The sequence below is a fragment of the Meles meles genome, chromosome 5 (genome assembly GCF_922984935.1).
Source record: "Meles meles chromosome 5, mMelMel3.1 paternal haplotype, whole genome shotgun sequence".
NCBI classification, from domain to species: domain Eukaryota; kingdom Metazoa; phylum Chordata; class Mammalia; order Carnivora; family Mustelidae; genus Meles; species Meles meles.
Window position 1 is genome coordinate 74,121,599 of NC_060070.1, and position 17,852 is coordinate 74,139,450.

The 17,852-nt window shown below is 36.1% G+C and overlaps 1 protein-coding gene across 11 annotated transcripts in view; it reads left to right on the forward strand.

Moving 5' to 3' along the window:
* PTPRK (protein tyrosine phosphatase receptor type K) overlaps positions 1–17,852 on the forward strand; it is a 567,969-nt gene that overhangs the window by 125,626 nt on the left and 424,491 nt on the right. For all 11 annotated transcript variants that reach the window (XM_046004511.1, XM_046004500.1, XM_046004501.1 and 8 more), the window contains exon 2: positions 7,654–7,776. In XM_046004511.1, coding sequence (XP_045860467.1) covers positions 7,654–7,776 — 123 coding nt within the window. The remainder of the gene's footprint in view (positions 1–7,653; positions 7,777–17,852) is intronic.

The window sequence follows — 17,852 nt, forward strand, 5'->3', positions numbered from 1 at the left end:
TTTGAATACTGCCATATCCATTTGGTGGGTATTCTCTGTGGCTGCTTTCTTACTTAAGTGACATATAGTTGTGACAGAAATGGTATGGCCTGGGTGTGCCTGAGTGGTTCAGTTGGTTAAGCATCTGGCTTTGGCTCAGGTCATGATCTTGGGGCCCTGGGATCCAGCATTGCTGTGGGCTCCCTGCTGAGCGGGGAGTCTGCTTCTTCCTCTCCCTCTATCCCTCCCCCTGTTTATCCTATCTCTGTCTCAAATAAATTAAGAAAAATCTCTCTCTCTTTCTCTCTCTCTCTTTTTAAAATCTTATTTATTTGTTTGACAGAAAGATAGATCACAATTAGGCAGAGAGGTGGGCAGAGGGGAAAGGGGGAAGCAGGCTCCCTGCTGAGCAGAGAGCCTGATGCAGAGCTGGATCCCAAGACCCTGAGACCATGATCTGAGCCTAAGACAGAGGCTTAACCCACTGAACCACCCAGGCGTCTCAAGTTAATAAAATCTTTAAAAGAAAAAGAAATGGTAAGGCCTGCAAAACTGAAAATATTTATTAACTTGTTTTTTACAGATAATATTTGCTGACCCCTGATCTAAAGGAAGGTTTTTTTTTTTTTTTTTAAGATTTTATTTATTTGTTTATTTGACAGACAGAGATCACAAGTAGGCAGAGAGAGGAGGAAGCAGGCTCCCTGCCAAGCAGAGAGCCTGATGAGGGGCTCGATCCCAGGACCCTGGGATCATGACCTGAGCCAAAGGCAGTGGCTTTAACCCACTGAGCCACCCAGGTGCCCAAGGAAGGTATTGTCTAAGTGAAAGCATATCTGATGATGATAATATGGTAATACTGCCTTTATGGAAATGCTTTCGACTTTTTGGGTAAATTATATGGAAATTGTAAGTTTCTTGTTTAGGCTTTAGTACTTAGATATTGGCATAGGTTTGCATCTGTACAGCATATATAGATAATAAACTGTCAAGAATGAGACATGAGAAAAGAAGGCTACTGTTAACAGAAAACTTGTTGAGTGTTAGGGGCTTTACATGCATTACCATTAATACTCACACAATTAACTGTACTGTAGCTATTATTGTCGTGACTTTACTGGAATGGAGATTAAAGCTCATAGAAGTAAAATAGCAAAGCTATGTATGTGTTGAACCTTTACTTCTTGCTGTGCCTCAAAACTGTCTCTCTCCTACCACCTAACTGGTGTGTGTGTCAGTTCCTTGAAATTCAAGTTTTTTTTATTTTTAAAGATTTTATTTATTTTTATGATAGAGAGACAGCACAAACAGGGGTAGCAACAGAGGGAGAGGGTGAAGCAGACTCCCTAATGAGCAGGGAGCCCGATGTATGGCTTGATCCCAGGACCCTGGGACCATGACTTGAGCAACTGATTGAGCCACCCAGGCATCCTGAAATTCCTTAAGTTTTATCCATTGAAGTTTAGGAGATTTTAATATTGCCTCTGCAAAGATGGAGGGGAGTGAATTTGGGTTTATTATTCTATTCTGGCTAATTCAGTCTTATTAAAGGAAGATTACTCAGATGGAGTATAGCATTTGCTTTGAATCACAGACAGTTTGAATAGAAGTCTTACGAGCTAAATAATGTTGGATTATATATATTAAACATATATTCTTGGCTAGAAATGGAACTTTAGGGATGAACAATTAGATAATTTATGGGTGTGTTTGAAATGAGCTCTTCTCTGATCATTAAGAATCATTTGTATCTATCAATAAATGATGGGTTTGGATTTCCACAAATGTGTTTCAAGTTCTTTTCCTTTATGTAGGAACTAGGCTCAAATAATATTTTCACATACTAATTAGTTACTAGCAGGGTAAAAGACTTTTTTTTTATTTGAAGTGATTATCTTTTAAGCAACTCTTTTACATGGATTTTCTAATTTTTCTTCAGTAGATCCTCTTTAGTATTGAATCAGAGCAATGTATTATGACCAGCGGCTCATATTTATGCTCCCAAAGGCATTTGTACTTTGCATCTATTTAGATTTTTTTTTTAAAGATTTATTTATTTATTTATTTGACAGAGAGATCACAAGTAGGCAGATAGGCAGGCAGAGAGAGAGGAGGAAGCAGGCTCCCCGCGGAGCAGAGAGCCCGACACGGGGCTCGATCCCAGGACCCTGAGATCATGACCTGAGCTGAAGGCAATGGCCCAATCCACTGAGCCACCCAGGCGCCCCTAGATTTTTTTTTTAAAGATTTTATTTATTTGACAGATAGAGATCACAAGTAGGCAGAGAGGCAGGCAGAGAAAGAGGGGGAAGGAGGCTCCCCACTGAGCAGAGAGCCCGATGTGGGGCTTGATCCTAGGATCCTGAGACCGTGACCTGAGCTGAAGGCAGAGGCTTAACCCACTGAGCCACCCAGGCGCCCTGGCATTGTTAATTCTTATTTTGTAACTTCAGTAGTCCCAGAATTGTAAGAAAAACAACCAAAAAGCCATTAAGATAACCCAGTAGATTTCAGAAGAAATATGAACTTTATATAAAAGCATTAATTTTTACCCTTTTTCCAATAATCTGTTTTTCTGGGAATAGACTGTATTGTCTCAGATTATACGTAGAATTAACATTTAAGATATTTAGTAATAAATTCCTTTTCTGTCCTTCTGAAATTTTTGGTGAAATGTATTGGCCTCTTTGTAATGAATTTTGGGGATTATATCAGTAAACTTACGGTTTCTGATTAGCATAGATAAAGATGATCTATTTAAAGTTAGTTTAATTCAGTATTCCATGTGTCCTAATGTAACATGTGTCAATCTTTCTTTTTGTTCTTAATGGAAGAAGGATCATTGCAAAGTTGATGATCACTTACATGAGCAAATTTATATCCCAGCTTAATTCACAATTGGAAAAGATTGTGTCCATTTTTGAAGATCATAAACAGCTGTGCTAAGGATATTGTGTTTGCCAACATATTTTGTCCAAGAGTTTCTCTTTTTAAAACCTTGTTATTCTAAATATTTAAGAAAATAAAAAGAAAAATAATCTGTGTCTTCAACTAAATGAAGTTTGTTCTTTATATATAGTAAAGAACCATGAAAGAAAATTTTGTAAGTTTCTTGCTGTTCTGTTAGTCAGGAAATTAAGACTGCGCAAGTGCTCTGGAGGGGGAGAATGTGGAATATCCTAGTACAATATCTTTTATTTATTTATTTTTTTAAGATTTATTTATTTGTGTGTGAGAGAGAGAGGGAGGAAGTGAGAGGGAGCCCAGGCGCAGGTCAGTGGGAAGAGGGGCAGAGAAATTGGGATGGAAAGTCCTCAATCAGACTCCCCACTGGGCAAGAAGCCCCCCCCCCCCCCGGGGGGGGGGAGGGCAGCAGGATTTAATCATGGGACCCTGATAGTATGACCCAAGTCCAAATCAGGAATTGGTTAACTGACCCTGAGCTATCCCAGTGCCCCTAGTACAATATCTTTAAAAAGAACGCCCTTTACAAAATGTTCAGAGCTGTCTGGGGCCCTATTGACTTTTTATTTTTCTCCAATTATTTAAATTTTATTTTTAAAATTTAATTTATTTATTTTTAATTTTCTGAGATTATTTTTCTCCAATTTAACTTTGTTTATAAATTAACCCCAATAATGGTTTTAATTGAAAAGTTTGACATCAGAGAAGACTGCGTTTAGTATTCTTTCATCAAGTCTGTCACCATCTGTTTAAATAAAGAGTCAAGAGTTTAAATGCTGAATGTTTAGGCAGCGTGGTTTTGGGGTTGGGATACTGATGTTTTTCTAGTACCAGGCCTTTCAGTGAGCATCTGAGGAATGGAAAGAAATTCAGGCAAATCCAAATTAGCTTGATTTTTATCTTTAGGTGAACAGTTTGCAAAGTCACCTAAGTGGATTGCGGTAGAGGAAACTGACCATTGCAGCTGTAGTTAGATGATTGATTGGTAGGGAGGAATTAACAATCTGTGAAATGGCTCTTCAGAAGTGATTTTCCTCCAAGGGTCAAGGAACTTGTGATTGTGGTTTCTCTGACATGATTTGCAGATACTCATTGTGGTCTTACTGGTGGCAAATACAACAACTGAAATGTAGGCTGCTTCCTTGATTTTTCATCCCCTCTACCTAAAGTTCTTTAACATCTTGCCTCTTTGTGTTGTGCTGTCTAGCTCAGAGAAATGTTAAGTTCATTAGTTACGTTTTTATGAATTAGAATCTTGCTAAGATGCTTCTCCTTTAAGTAGATTTTAATGGTGTATATGAAGGTGTGTTGAACTCAGGAACATGTGTAGAGAAGACAATGTAATAGAAGACTTTGTGTTATAAGACTTTCTAGTGAGCCTTAAATGGTAAACAGGGCTTGTATATAACGGGATTATCTCAGGGTGTATTTTCTTGTGTTATGTGTTATCTGCTGTAAGGTTGAGACAAACATTCTAACATTCTATCTCCATTTTCCTCCATTCCTCTTTAAACTATGCGTGACTGTTATTGTTGTTGCTGTTATTTTTAGCATGGCTTGAATTTTTTCCTACTCCTGGATAAAATCCTCTGATGTCTTCAGTACAACTACAGATTAACATCTAAGCATTTTATGTCTAAAATCTTTCATATTTAGTTGTATTTCTGACTGTCCCCTACATACTTTTATTCATTTTCATAACACAGAAATTTTTGAGGATATTTGAGATCGTCAAAGTCTCATATTTCTTTAGAGTTCCATGCCTTTGCTCTCGCTTTTTCTTTAATTTTGGTCCCATCGCCATTCTGGCCCAGCATTATCTTTACTTGTCTTAAGAGGCCTAAGGACATGCAGCCTTCTCTAACCCACGCTGGTGTAGGTAGCCAGTTCATTTGTGTTCCCTTTGACCTTGGTCATGCTGTCATCATCCTTTATAATGTTGTGCCTGAGTTTTCGCGTCCGAGAGACCACCAAAGAGCCAGGCACCGATGCAATCACACCAGGGTTTATTTGACAAGTTTAAGCTTGGGCCCAAGTATACCCGACGCAGCGGAGTAGGGACTTGGACCCTGAGGTGACATGCTTAAGCTTGGGCCCAAGTATACTCGATGCAGTGGAGTAGGGACTTGGACCCCGAGCTTCGTTAAGGCAGGGGTGTTTATGGGTTCCTGTTACTAAAGCAGGGTGGGGATTCCTGGAACCAAAACAGGGTGGGGGTTACTAAAGTAGGGTGGGGGAAAGTTCAGCCCTTGGGCACAGGGGTCTGAGATGGCTGCCTGAGCTAAGATGGCTGTGCTTATGCTAAGGCTAAACCTGAGGTGGGATGGCCTTGATTTTCTTGGCCTCCACATTTCCTCCTGAACAATTTTGACCCTTAAATCTTTAAGGTTGTTGAAGGTGGAAGGTCTCATCTTCTGTAACTTCCTGCTGAGTAGGGGTGTAGAGTTGTCCCTACTTACTCGGGTCAATGTTGATCAGTTGGGGAATGTATAGGAGAGTTATGAAAGACAGAGGCAGCTGAGTCCAGGGACTTAAATCAATCATTACAGGAGAGAGGGACCGTTTAAAGTGCTATCCTGAGTAGGTCAGAACCCAAGAAATATTTTGTGATAATCTGGAACATCAGGATGGCTGCACTTATGTCAGGGCTAGACTCGAGTGGGTACAGCCTTGTTTTTCTTGACCTCCACAGTAACACAGTGTGTGTGTGTGTGTGTGTGTGTGTGTGTGTGTGTGTGCTACTATGTTGGCCAGGAACAGTTTTTTTTAAATTTCCTGTCATGTAGTTCAGTACACAGTATAAGTATTTACCCTTAAAATATAAAATACAAAAAGATTTTTTAAAATGTTTTATGAGAGATTTATTGATATGCCCTATGTGCTGCAAACAGATATATGGTACATCTCAGATTAGAATTTATTGTTAGCTGCAGTAGTAAAAATAATCTTTTTGAAAATTTTCTTATCAATCAAGTCAAGTGGACTAGTAACTATTTCCAAAACTCTTGACTGATAGGGCAGTGATGTGCAACAACAAATAGTAGGGGTTGACCCACTTCTTTTGTACAGATACTTCCAGTGGTTATTACTAGTCAGAATCCTGGAGTCTAAAATTAACCATGGCTATGAAGGGCAGCAATTAAGGTCATTTGTCTTCCAAATGAGCCAATGTAGGTTCCATTGGTAATTTAAATTTATATACAGAGGCCACTTACACTATTATAAAGGGCATTGGGGGCCCTGAAGGCTTATGTTACAAAGCAGTAAGTCATTTCGGGCTTATGATAGCAAATTGTATCTTGAGAAAAACTTTCCCCTTGCTATGTGAAGATGCATTTCCTAGCAACCTTTTTTTTTCCCATTGATTAATTTTAAATTAAGATGTACATCATTTTCCATGAAAGCATTTATAAGAGGCTATTTTAGGATATTTAAAAGACATTATTAAGCTTTCAAGCTACTGAAGTTTGATTATTTTAAAGGATTGATGTAGTCATAAGAATGATTCAAGGATGCCCACATCCATGGTCTGCTTTCAAAACCGGTTATTAGGGCATTAATGTCATTTGAACATATCTGATCTTGCCTCCTTGGCTTACCTCCGTCATTGGTGAGGAATGCGATTTTTTTTCATATATAAGCTGCAAACTTTTCTTAAAAAAAAAAAAAAAAAAGAATTCCTTGTTTATGGAGAAGAATTTATAAGCCAGAAGTTTAACAATCCGTAGTCTGCTATTTGGTCAGAGAATTCACTGAATTTCTTCACAGAGATCCCCATGGAAACTAAACAAATAACTTGAAAGGAGACAGGTTGTTGGTTTTTCTCATTAAACCCACTGCTGAATTTTCATTAGTTCTAATCCATTTTCTTTCAAGATTAGACATACAGGCCAATTCTTATTTTCATGAAATGAATAAACTAAGTATGTTGAGTTTTGTGTACCTGTATATGTACATTGAGAAGAAAAAGTAATCATTTTACTTCTGCCATAGAATTACCCCTGGGGGTGGGGGCAGGAAAAATGATTGATATAAAAGGGAAAGGCTACCTCCATTTATTTTTTTGAAAAAAGGTTATTAAATAAAGTGGTAATGGTGAGAGTAATTACAGGCTAAATCTGATCAGTTTTACGTTTTAGTTTTTTCTCTCCTTTTAAGTCATAAGTGTGTATGCAAGTAATCTAAATAAGGTATGGAAGAATGAACGTATCACTGACCTCAAACACTTATAAATGCTTTAAAGCTTTATTTGTTTCATTTGCTACTTCAAATGTTCTTTCAAAGTGTTCTTTTCAAGCAAGGAGTTTGGTAAGATTTAAATATTGACTTCACCTTTTTGAACTTGCATCATGAAAAAAGACAGTTTTTACTTTTTCCCTTCTCTGCACCAAAGTTGTTAAAATCTATTTTGATTTCAGGTGGTTTGCATATTTCAGGAAAGCTTCGCTATACAAGTATCTTTTACTATTTTTAGTCTTTCAGAATCTGTGCCTTAGCCTTCCTTCTGAGGCTCAAACTGGTTTCTTATTCAAACAGAAACTACTGATAGAAATTCATTTTATGTGAAAATTTAATGGGAATAGTCAAAAACAGGAGTACCAATTATTATTGAGTGCCGTTTTACATATTCAAAATAATCTTTCCTCCAGCACGTTCTCAATTTTTAGCAAATCTGTATAGAATGTAACAATAAATTTTCTCTTCTCTTAGGTGGCTGTACTTTTGATGATGGTCTAGGGGCCTGTGATTACCACCAGGATCTATATGATGACTTCGAATGGGTACATGTTAGTGCCCAAGAACCTCATTATCTGCCACCTGAGATGCCTCAAGGTGAGAATCATTTTGTTTACCCAGTATTGAGGGAATGGCTTTGGAATATGTATCATTTTCTAACTTTAGGTGTAACACAATCATTTGTTATAGTAAATATAGTAAATATACTAATGGGCAAGCTACTTGACCACATCTAAGAGCTTTATTTTTGTCTTTGCCTTTCCCTCAATAACTTTTCTATAATCCTGTATTCTTCAAGAATGCTCGCTATGTTTTTGTTATATCTGACTGGAAAAATATAAGTATTTGTGGTTCTTGGTTTTGTTTTTTTTTTTAAGATTTTTATTTATGTATTTGAGACAGAAATATACAGAGAGAGCATGAGCAGGAGGAGCAGGTATCCCACAGAGCCAGGAGCCTGATGCTGAGCTTGATCCCAGATCCCGAGAACATGACATGAGCTTCAGAAGGAAGAAGGCCAGCTGGATAAGCCACCCAGGCGCCCCTGTTTTTTTTTTCCTATTTAATAAAAAGACAAAATGTAAACAAAACTAAGAAAAAAACCCATTAAAGCATAGCAAACAAAATTCTTTTAAAATAATCTGAAATGGAGGATCAATTACTTAATACCTATTCAGTTAAATGACATGGGTTTAGTACAATCAGACCGAAAGGAAGGGTTTATAGTCCATGATGGGGAGAAGCCTTATCTCATTGTCGGTCTGCTCTCAAGCATACAAGTGGCTCTGAGGAGAGGCAGCCAAGACACAAAATTGTCAAAGAGAGGAGGAGGTCTTTTCTGGGTAGATTTTAGATAAATAGGGCTGTGCCCTGTTCATTCTCTATCTAGGCTTTGATATATCCTTTGATTTCTGGTTTTGTGAAATAATGCGTCTTATTGGTTAAGCTAGTCTGAGTTGTGTTTTCTCTTACTTGTGAAAAACACATTAATGTACAGTAGCCATCTAGACATATTATTTTATAATGCATCATTTATTAGTACTATCAGACTAATATATGTGCCTTCAGTTCTACATATTAATTTGGGGTTAATTCCAAACTCTGTATGTATATGTTTAGCAATAATTTATTAAATTGTAAAAATTAAAAATTTCAACAGGAATACTAAAATATAATATTAAAAAGCATGAACTATTTTCCTTCTAATATTTAGAAATAAATACAGTTTATACCTATGCATTATATATAATCATGTATATATAGTAATATACAACATAATATTTAACAACATAATATATTAATATGCCATGTAGTAATATATAATCATTATGCAATTATTATACATAATCCTATGTATTTGATAAGCTGATTACCTGTTGCTAATAATCTAAGTTTTAACACATGTTTTCAATTCTTTTATTATGATCTTTTTAAAATAATTTTTTTTCAGTGTTCCAAGATGCATTGTTTATGCACCACACCTAGTGTTATTATGATCTTTTAAAAAATACTTTGTAATTAATTTTCTACAAATTCAGAAAGACATTCCTGTAGTGAGTGAACTTTAGAAATGACAATTTTAGGGGCGCCTGGGTGGCTCAGTAGGTTAAGCCTCCACCTTCGGCTCAGGTCATGATCTCAGGGTCCTGGGATTGAGCCCCACATCGGGGTCTCTGCTGAGCAGGGAGTCTGCTCTCTGCCCGCTTCTCTGCCTACTGTGATCTCTGTTTGTTGAGTAAATAAATAAAATCTATAAAAAAAAAGAAATGACAATTTTAGACTGGCCACTGGAGATGAAAATGTCATCAAAATTCAAGTGAACCAAGGAAGAAAGTTTTATCAGTAGCATTTCTGAATTTACTAAGTAATCTGATGTATAGAGCCAAAAAGCTTAAAACATCAGCAGTAAACGACAATACACCACAAGTGCACAAAGGAAACAAAACCATACCTAAAAATTACATTTCCCAATTATGGTTCCAGAAAAGAATATAGTTACTATATTCTTTGGCAGGTTTTTATTGGTCCCCCCTCTAATGTGTATTTTGAGAGTAAGGTGAAGTAAATCTGCTTTCTATTTTAAATTGTCACCTTCCATGGCTGAGTAGGCAAATGGTTATCTCAGAAGCTGAACTGAGCCATAATTTTCTTGCCAGAGGAATAAATTGGTACTAGGTGGCTGACATCCTTTGCTTCTTATGTATGTCTCCTGTGTTGCCAGCACACCCATTTAGTTTTTTGCATAGGTGTGTATTTATCTTTCAAAGGTACAGAACCTTATTTTCTTCATACATTTTAATTGAAGAAACTCCTGTAATATTTCACCTGAGTTTTCTCTGTGGTATATTTAGAATTTTTTTTAAATATAAAATTAAAAGGGGTGGGCTGGGATGCACACATTTTGACTGTTTATCATCAGAGAATAATCAGGAAGATGTTGATTTATGGAAATGTTACCATTGTTAATTACCACTGAAGATGGATAATGAATAGCTGAAGAGATACTGCTCAGATGACCTTGTTGGCTCACCTTTGATGAACAGCTTAATCGCTGGTTAGAGTACAGGATGATATGCACAGAAAATGAAAGTGTTTGAAATTCAGCCACATCTTCCAATTAATAGGACATTAAGTAATTAATCATGCAGAGGAGGGAAAAGGTCATGGCTACTTTAGTTTTGCCAAATGTGACTTCTGTTTGGTCTTTAGGGAGAGTGAAGGAAAGCACCATGGTGTATCTTCTTTTATTGCTCTCTTTTTACAATAGATACCATTTTTTCCCCACTTTCCTTCTGATATTTCTTTACAATGCTTCTGATATTTTTTTTTTAAACACTGTTCATAACAAAAGTTAAAACAAAAAGGAGAAATTTATATTTATCCTGTTAAAATTTTATGAAGGGTCCATTTATTTTCAAATAGATAGCCATGCTTACTTGTTTCATTTATTAAACAAACAAACAAACAAAAACTCTCAAACCTTTGGCAACCCTTAAGAAAGAAGGCTAGGTCTCAGATGTAAACTTGTTATTGATCTATTGAACTCTCTAGACAGCGCTTGGACATTGTTAATTGCCTTCTATTTATTGACCTTTTTGGACTGGAAACAGAGAAGGAAAGAAGACAGATTGGGTGGACAAATAGACTAGAATAATAGAAGAATAAAGATGAGTAGGAAACAAGAAAAAGGAAAGAAGAAAATTCTTTCTTAAAGACATATTGCTATCAATAATTGTTTAAAATGTTCTTCAGCAGTCCGTAGCCCCAACACTCCCTTTGTCAGGTGACAATGATGTGACTGAAAGGCCTGCTAAATGCATTAAAAATAGTATGCAAAAGAATTAATTTAGGCCATTTAGTATTAGGGTAATGGCCAAAAATCATAGGAAAATATGAGCATCTCCTCAACTCAGTCACCAAGGATATGTGAACTATATTCACAATTAGATACTACTACACACTTAGCAGGAAGATGAAAATCAGAATTTCAGGTTTTGTAAGAGTATAGAGCAAGTGAAACTCTCATATACTACTGGTCAGAGTATAAATCTGTACAAGCTCTTTGTACAGCTTAATGACCTAGTAAATCCTTTCTTGGATATAAGCCCCATAGAATTGAGTATACACATGTTCTCCAAATGACATGTGCAGGAATGCACCAGTGTCCATAGCATGCTCAAACTGAAAACAATGCAAGGATATTGCTTAATAGTGTAGTGGATAAATATGCATTTATGGTGGTGCATTCATCTTAGGGAATATTACACAGCAATGTAAAGGAATGAACTGTTGCCATATATGATATGAATGAATTTCACAAACATCACGTTGAGGGAAAGAAAGTGGACATAGAAGAATATGTACCCTATTTCATTTATATAAATTTCAAAGACAGGTAAAACTATTGATGATGTTAGAAGTCAGGATATTATTTACTTGCAGGAGGGGGTGATGGGTGAGGGATTATTAGTGCTTGGAAAGTGGCATGGTGGGCCTTCTCTTTGGGCAATAAATACTGTATTTCTTGTCTGGATGGTGTTTTCATGGGTATGCCCAAACTGAAAAATCATTGAGCTGTATATTTATGACCTCGGGACGTTTCTCTGTATATCTTATTTATTAATAAAAAGTGGCAGATAATAAAGCAAAATAAAGCCAGTGCTCACAGGGATGCCATGGGAAAACCGAACTAATAATTAAAAATGTTATAGATTAAAATAAAAGATGTATCATAGGACATCTCAAATGGACTCAAACTCTTTTCCATCGTTCTGGATCGGCACCCCAACATTCAAAGAAACTGTTGTCTCTGAGCGTCTCTGAGCCTTTGTATGCTCTCTTCCCTCTGATTAGACAGTTCTCTGTACACTTAGCTGCTCACCAAATTCTTACCCATCCTTACTGTGTCTATTCAAGTTCCATCTGTGTTGGAAAGATTTTTCTGATTGGCATAGAACTCATATTTTTTCTGTCCTCATATCTGAATGTTTTCCACTGCACTTTATACACATTTCAGTTGTAGCTGTTAGAGTATCATCTTTGTATATGTCATTCTCTCCTATAAACTATAAGTTCTTCATGAACATAAACTGTATTTTTTTTCTTCGATTTCCCAAAACACTATTTCGTTTTATTTAAGCAAAAATGTCAACTTATATAATATTTTTTAAAATACTTTGGTCGAGGATTAAACAAAATTTTTCTTTCACTTGCTAAAAATTTAACTGAATAAAACAAATGCCCTAGTTCTGGGACATTATATTCAGTTCAGATTTTAATGTGATTAGAAGATCGTCATACAATTATTAACATATGGCTTTTGCCTTTGTAAATGATTTTACCTATTTATTTCAAATATAATTTTAATTATATTAATTCAAATATAATTTTAATGTTATTAATGCCACCAAGAAGGAGCTTTAGGTTTTCTCTCTCTCTCCTTTGTCTTTTGCATGTCAAATTCATCTCAATCTTTTATTCCATAGAAGCCTGGAATGAGAATGAGAGATGTTACATAGAAGTAGAAATTATTCTTTGATCTCAAGTACATCTGTGTCTGTGACCTTCTTTGTCAGATATTCTCTTAAGCTTATGACCTCATGAAGCAAACTCATTTGACCATTTTGCTATATGTTCTGCCTAGATCTGAGATTGGGGATCATAATTGACATCTCAATACATTTATCATCTACTGTAATTATAACTGATTTTTTTGAATACTTTTTTTTTGAAATTTTTTTTGAACATTTTTTGTAAAATGACTAATTGAATTTTGGTTTAGAGTCTCTAGAGTACCCCTTTGGTAGTATTTAAAATTATGACTATGTTGTATCTCACCTTCAGTCTGGTACTTTTCACTAATAATAATGTAAATCAGTATATACACTTCTATAAAATGCATACATGCTATGTAGACACTAAAAAATAAGACTCTCTGTCATTAAATTAATCTGAAGACTGAAGTAAGAAAACATTCCTCCTTTGTTATAAAACCTAGTGAGGTGTCATTCATTAGTTTAAGAACCTATTAGATCTTAGTTCTGCCCCCTTGTCAAGCCCCCAAACTAAAATAAATTACACAGAGAACAAATTACACAGAGAAGGATGAGGAATGAACAATGTTGGTAAGAAATGTATCTTTAGGGGTGCCTGGGTGGCTCAGTGTTAAAACCTCTGCCTTTGGCTCAGGTCATGATCCCAGGGTCCTGGGATCGAGCCCTGCGTCCGGCTGTCTGCTCGGCAGGGATCCTGCTTCCCTTCCTCTCTGTCGGCCTGCCTCTCTGCCTATTTGTGATCTCTATCAAATAAATAAATAAAATCTTAAAAAAAAGAAATTATCTTTATATTAATTTATTACATTTAGAACTGTGTATCCCTCTCCCCCCTTTTTTTTAATCTCAGAGTTCAAGCATGAATTATTAGCCGGGTGGTTAAATAAAGGTTGCCCTTTTCAAATATTTATTTGGAGAGACTAAATGTGTTTGTATATTTAGTAGGGAGTGTGCATGGGTCACATGATTGTGTGCCTGGCTTTCTTCTGATAGTATGATGTTTAAGTCAAATAAAACATTGAGTTCCACAATTTGATGCATATGGTAACATTTTATAGGTTATACAGTTCCAGCTAAGTTTTTTATGCTAAGATGATAATGTCTTAGTTTTATAGGAGAAGACTTAAAGTCATAATTTACTAAATGGTGTTATTATGTATGCAGTGATTCACATTTTTATATATCTCTAGAGAAATTTCAAGGGAGTTTTTGCATTGACTTACCATTTCTAACCTGTAAGTCTATCTCTGGAACCATAATCACTTACAAAAATGAGTGGATCACCTGCCTAATCTTTTCGTCACTCTATTATAAACAATTGATAGTAAGACACAGGTTTCTACAAGGTCATAGCTGCCAAAATCTCACATATCTGAATGAACAGAATTATTTGACAGAAAATTTACCAAAGTCAAAGGATGGCAGAGATGGTAAGATAAAGTTGTATATCGTGTTGGTATATAGTGTTGGTTAATAGAGATAGTAAGTTGTAGTATTGTGGCTGATTTTATTTGTGTTAGAGGATAGAGCAAATCAGGCCAAAATGTTGGTTTATTTTCTTTTTGTCTAGTTATCATTGTCTATTAATATGACTAAAGATAATGTGTGTATGTGTGTGAACCTGTGCAGTTGTTTTAAGGATAATTGAGAGATGGGTGGTAGAGTGGAGATGAAAGACAGGGAGACGAGGACAGACAAGAGTAGAATAAGAGAATAGCTTAACATCAGTTCATTAACGCAGATGGGAAAACTTTTAACTAGTGGATATAAGCATTAGATTCTTTTTTTTTTTTTTATCTAAGATTTTATTTACTTATTTGTCAGGGAGAAAGAGAGCACAAGTAGGGGGGAGCAGCAGGCAGAGGGAGGGGCAAACGGAGGGAGAAGCAGGCTTCCTGCTGAGTGAGGAGCCTGATGGAGGACTCAGTCCCAGGACCCTGGGATCATGACCTGAGCCAAAGGCAGATACTTAACCAACTGAGCCACCCAGGCATCCCAATAGACATTAGATTCTAAGAAGGTGACAGAGCCTGAAACCTTACAGGTTTAAAACTGTAAGGCCATGCATCATTTGATGATTTTCAGTTTTTTCTTTTTTAGTACTAGAATTCTTTTTATGAAAATAATATTTCCCAGTACTCACATATATAAAATCAGCCACAAGGAGCTAATGATCCTAGAACCTGTTTGCTCTGTACTTCCTATATCCCTACCCCTACCCCCTTCTCCACTACCCCAGCTCTATCAAGATGGCTTCTGTGAAAAACACTTTGTGATAGAAATCTCCAAGAGACACTTTGCAAACAGTGGTTTGGTGCACACTCAACATAAAGTGTGCAGAGATGAAGGTACTTACTCTACCATTAGCTATAACTTATTCGTGGCTTACTGGGTTTTATTCTACTAGGGACATGATATATTTTCTTAATCCTCACATGAACCCTACAAATTAGGGATATTTTAGAGATAAGTAGAGAGAATAACTTGCTTAAAGTCCCCCAGGGATGGGATTTGAAATTAGGTTCATGTGTCTAATATCAAAATTACTCTTGCCACAATATCATCCTGCTTTGTAATCATAGTGTAGCTGATACGTTTCCTTGAGTTGCTCCTGGACATTTAATCCACTGTATAATGAGATAACTGTTTTGATTTTTTACTGTTTCATCTAAAATACTATTTCCAAAATTTAAAAGCTGTAAATGACTGTCTCTTTTTTAATCTTTGCATGAAATGGGCTCTGAGATTTGTTTGGAATTGAGACTGTCAGTCCCTAGGGAGATACTTTGTCCTCTCTTTGACTTACCTGTATGTTATTTTTAGTGATTTGATGAACACTTGCCCCATGTCTGTCTAAGCAGACCTTTGGAAACACCTATATTATCTGCTATCTCATTAGAGCACATATGACAGAAGAAAAAATAGTGGACTACAGGAATCGGACTAAAGTTTAGGGTTTGAAAATAATTTTAAGACTTTGTTTGCGGTGGGGTATTTTAGGACTAGAATTATGGGCTTATTTCTGTGTGTTCTTCCAAACCATGTTATCATGTATCTGTTGGTGCCTTTGCCCTCAGCACGGGGAAGATAGTTTACCACATTTGAGTTGCTTATTAAAAACAGTGGGAGTTGAAGGCAGTGCAGGGTCAGAGAGAGAAAAGCAGTAATGGACTTCATGAAGGGTGAAATACTTCTTGAAGGCTGGTTTTTAATGTAAGGACTATTACCCTTTTGGACATAAATGCAGCATGAAGAATGTCTAAATTACTGTGGACAGAAATGGCATGCTGAGACAGGGATATTTTCCTGATATTTCAGGTACATAATGTATCAAAGTTAGATATGTCCCAATATATCTCAGTGGAAAAAAAACAGGTTAGCATTAAGAGAAAGAAAGAAAGAAAGAAAAAAAGAAAGAAGAAAGAAAAAAATTAATACTGGTGTCAGGCTAGAGAAGTGTCAGCCTTTTAAATGAATTAGGGTAAGAATACAGAGTAATTTCAAAGACTATACAGGTACCTTTAACATATATCTTAAAATCAGTACATAGTCCAAAGAAACAAAATTACTTTTCCTTGGGGGAGTGTGACCGCAAGTGCTGTGATGACCTTATACTTTTTCTCTCCAAAAGTAAATTTGCTTCATGGTGGCTAAGAAATTCTCCTAGTCCCAGTTTAAAAGCTTATTATCTTTCAAACAAAAGAAGAATACCAGGAAGAGAAAAGTCTACAAAAAGAACAGATGATAAGTAATTAAATTAGAGATTATTTAAAGAATATGTGATGTTACTTATCTCATAGTTGATATTATAAAAAATATAGAGCTCTGCTTATGTACTTGTCATTACATAAAAAGATGCTTTTTAAATCTCAGAGTTTTGTCAGTTTTCAAATCTAATTTCTGCTGAGCGTACTATGGTATGTCGTATAGACATATTCCCCTTCCCTCAAAGAGCAACTTATTGATTGGGAAATATCTCTCAGCAAAAAAATGAATGTTTTCTGTACTTAGAGTGCCTGGCACCTTATAAATGCCAGCAGCATCTTATGAACTCTTATGAAGAGTTCTTATGAACTCTTCACCTAGGGACATAGATTAGAGAAATAGGCTGATGTGTTTCTTAAGCAGTTGATGAGAAGAAAATTAAATAGAACAATTCCACAAACTTCATTTCATATATTTCTGTACCTTCTCCTTCCCCCCTGATTTTAGATAGTTGGTGAGTTAAGTAGGAAATTGGAATGTCAATTTGGCTATTCAAAAGTTATATTTTGAGTGTATGGTTTTATCCAAGCCAGGTTAGATGCTTTCCTGACCACTTTTATCTAATCTCAGGCATTTTAAAAAAATACTGCATTTCACCTAATTTTTCTTTATTTTCTTTCTTTCTTTCTTTATTTCTCTCTTTATTTAAAGATTTCATTTATTTATTAGAGAGAGAGAATGCGTGAGCTGGGGGTAAGGGTTGTTAGGAGGTAGAGGGAAAAGCAGACAACTCCTCACTGAGCAGGGCCCAACGTGGGGCTGGATCCTAGGACCCTGGGATCATGACCTGTGCAGAAGGCAGGTGCTTTACTGACTGAGCCACCCAGGGACCCCATCACTTAACTTTTATAAAAGCCCTCTGAGGTATGTATTAACCTTACTCTATAAATGAAGGAAATGGGGTTCAGAGAGGTGAAATAAATCACCAGAGGTTTCATGCCTTGGGAAAGTCAAGGTTAGGAATCTTAAGTATGTACAGATAGAAGATGAAAAGATCCAGCTTTTGAAGTCTAAACAAGTATAAGTAGAGATCCTTCTTTAGAGACTACAGGAAAAAAAGGTATAGGACTGACTTGGAAGTATGGTCGAAGTTGTATCTCTTAATGCTTTCTCCAGCTCCAAGTAATGAAGAAGCCAACTTAAAATGCCTTTAAACAATAGGGAAAGCTGCTTTCACATAACAAAATGTCCAGGATTGGCTTTGTTGGCTTTGTCTATCTGCTTCTCCATTTTGATAGGTCATCTTCTTACTTCAGGCTAGTTCCTCTCTTGGGTTTCAGATCTGTATAAATTAAGGTATTAATTTCAGAAATGAAGAAAAACAGGTCATCTCTTCATTATGTCTGTTTTTTGATA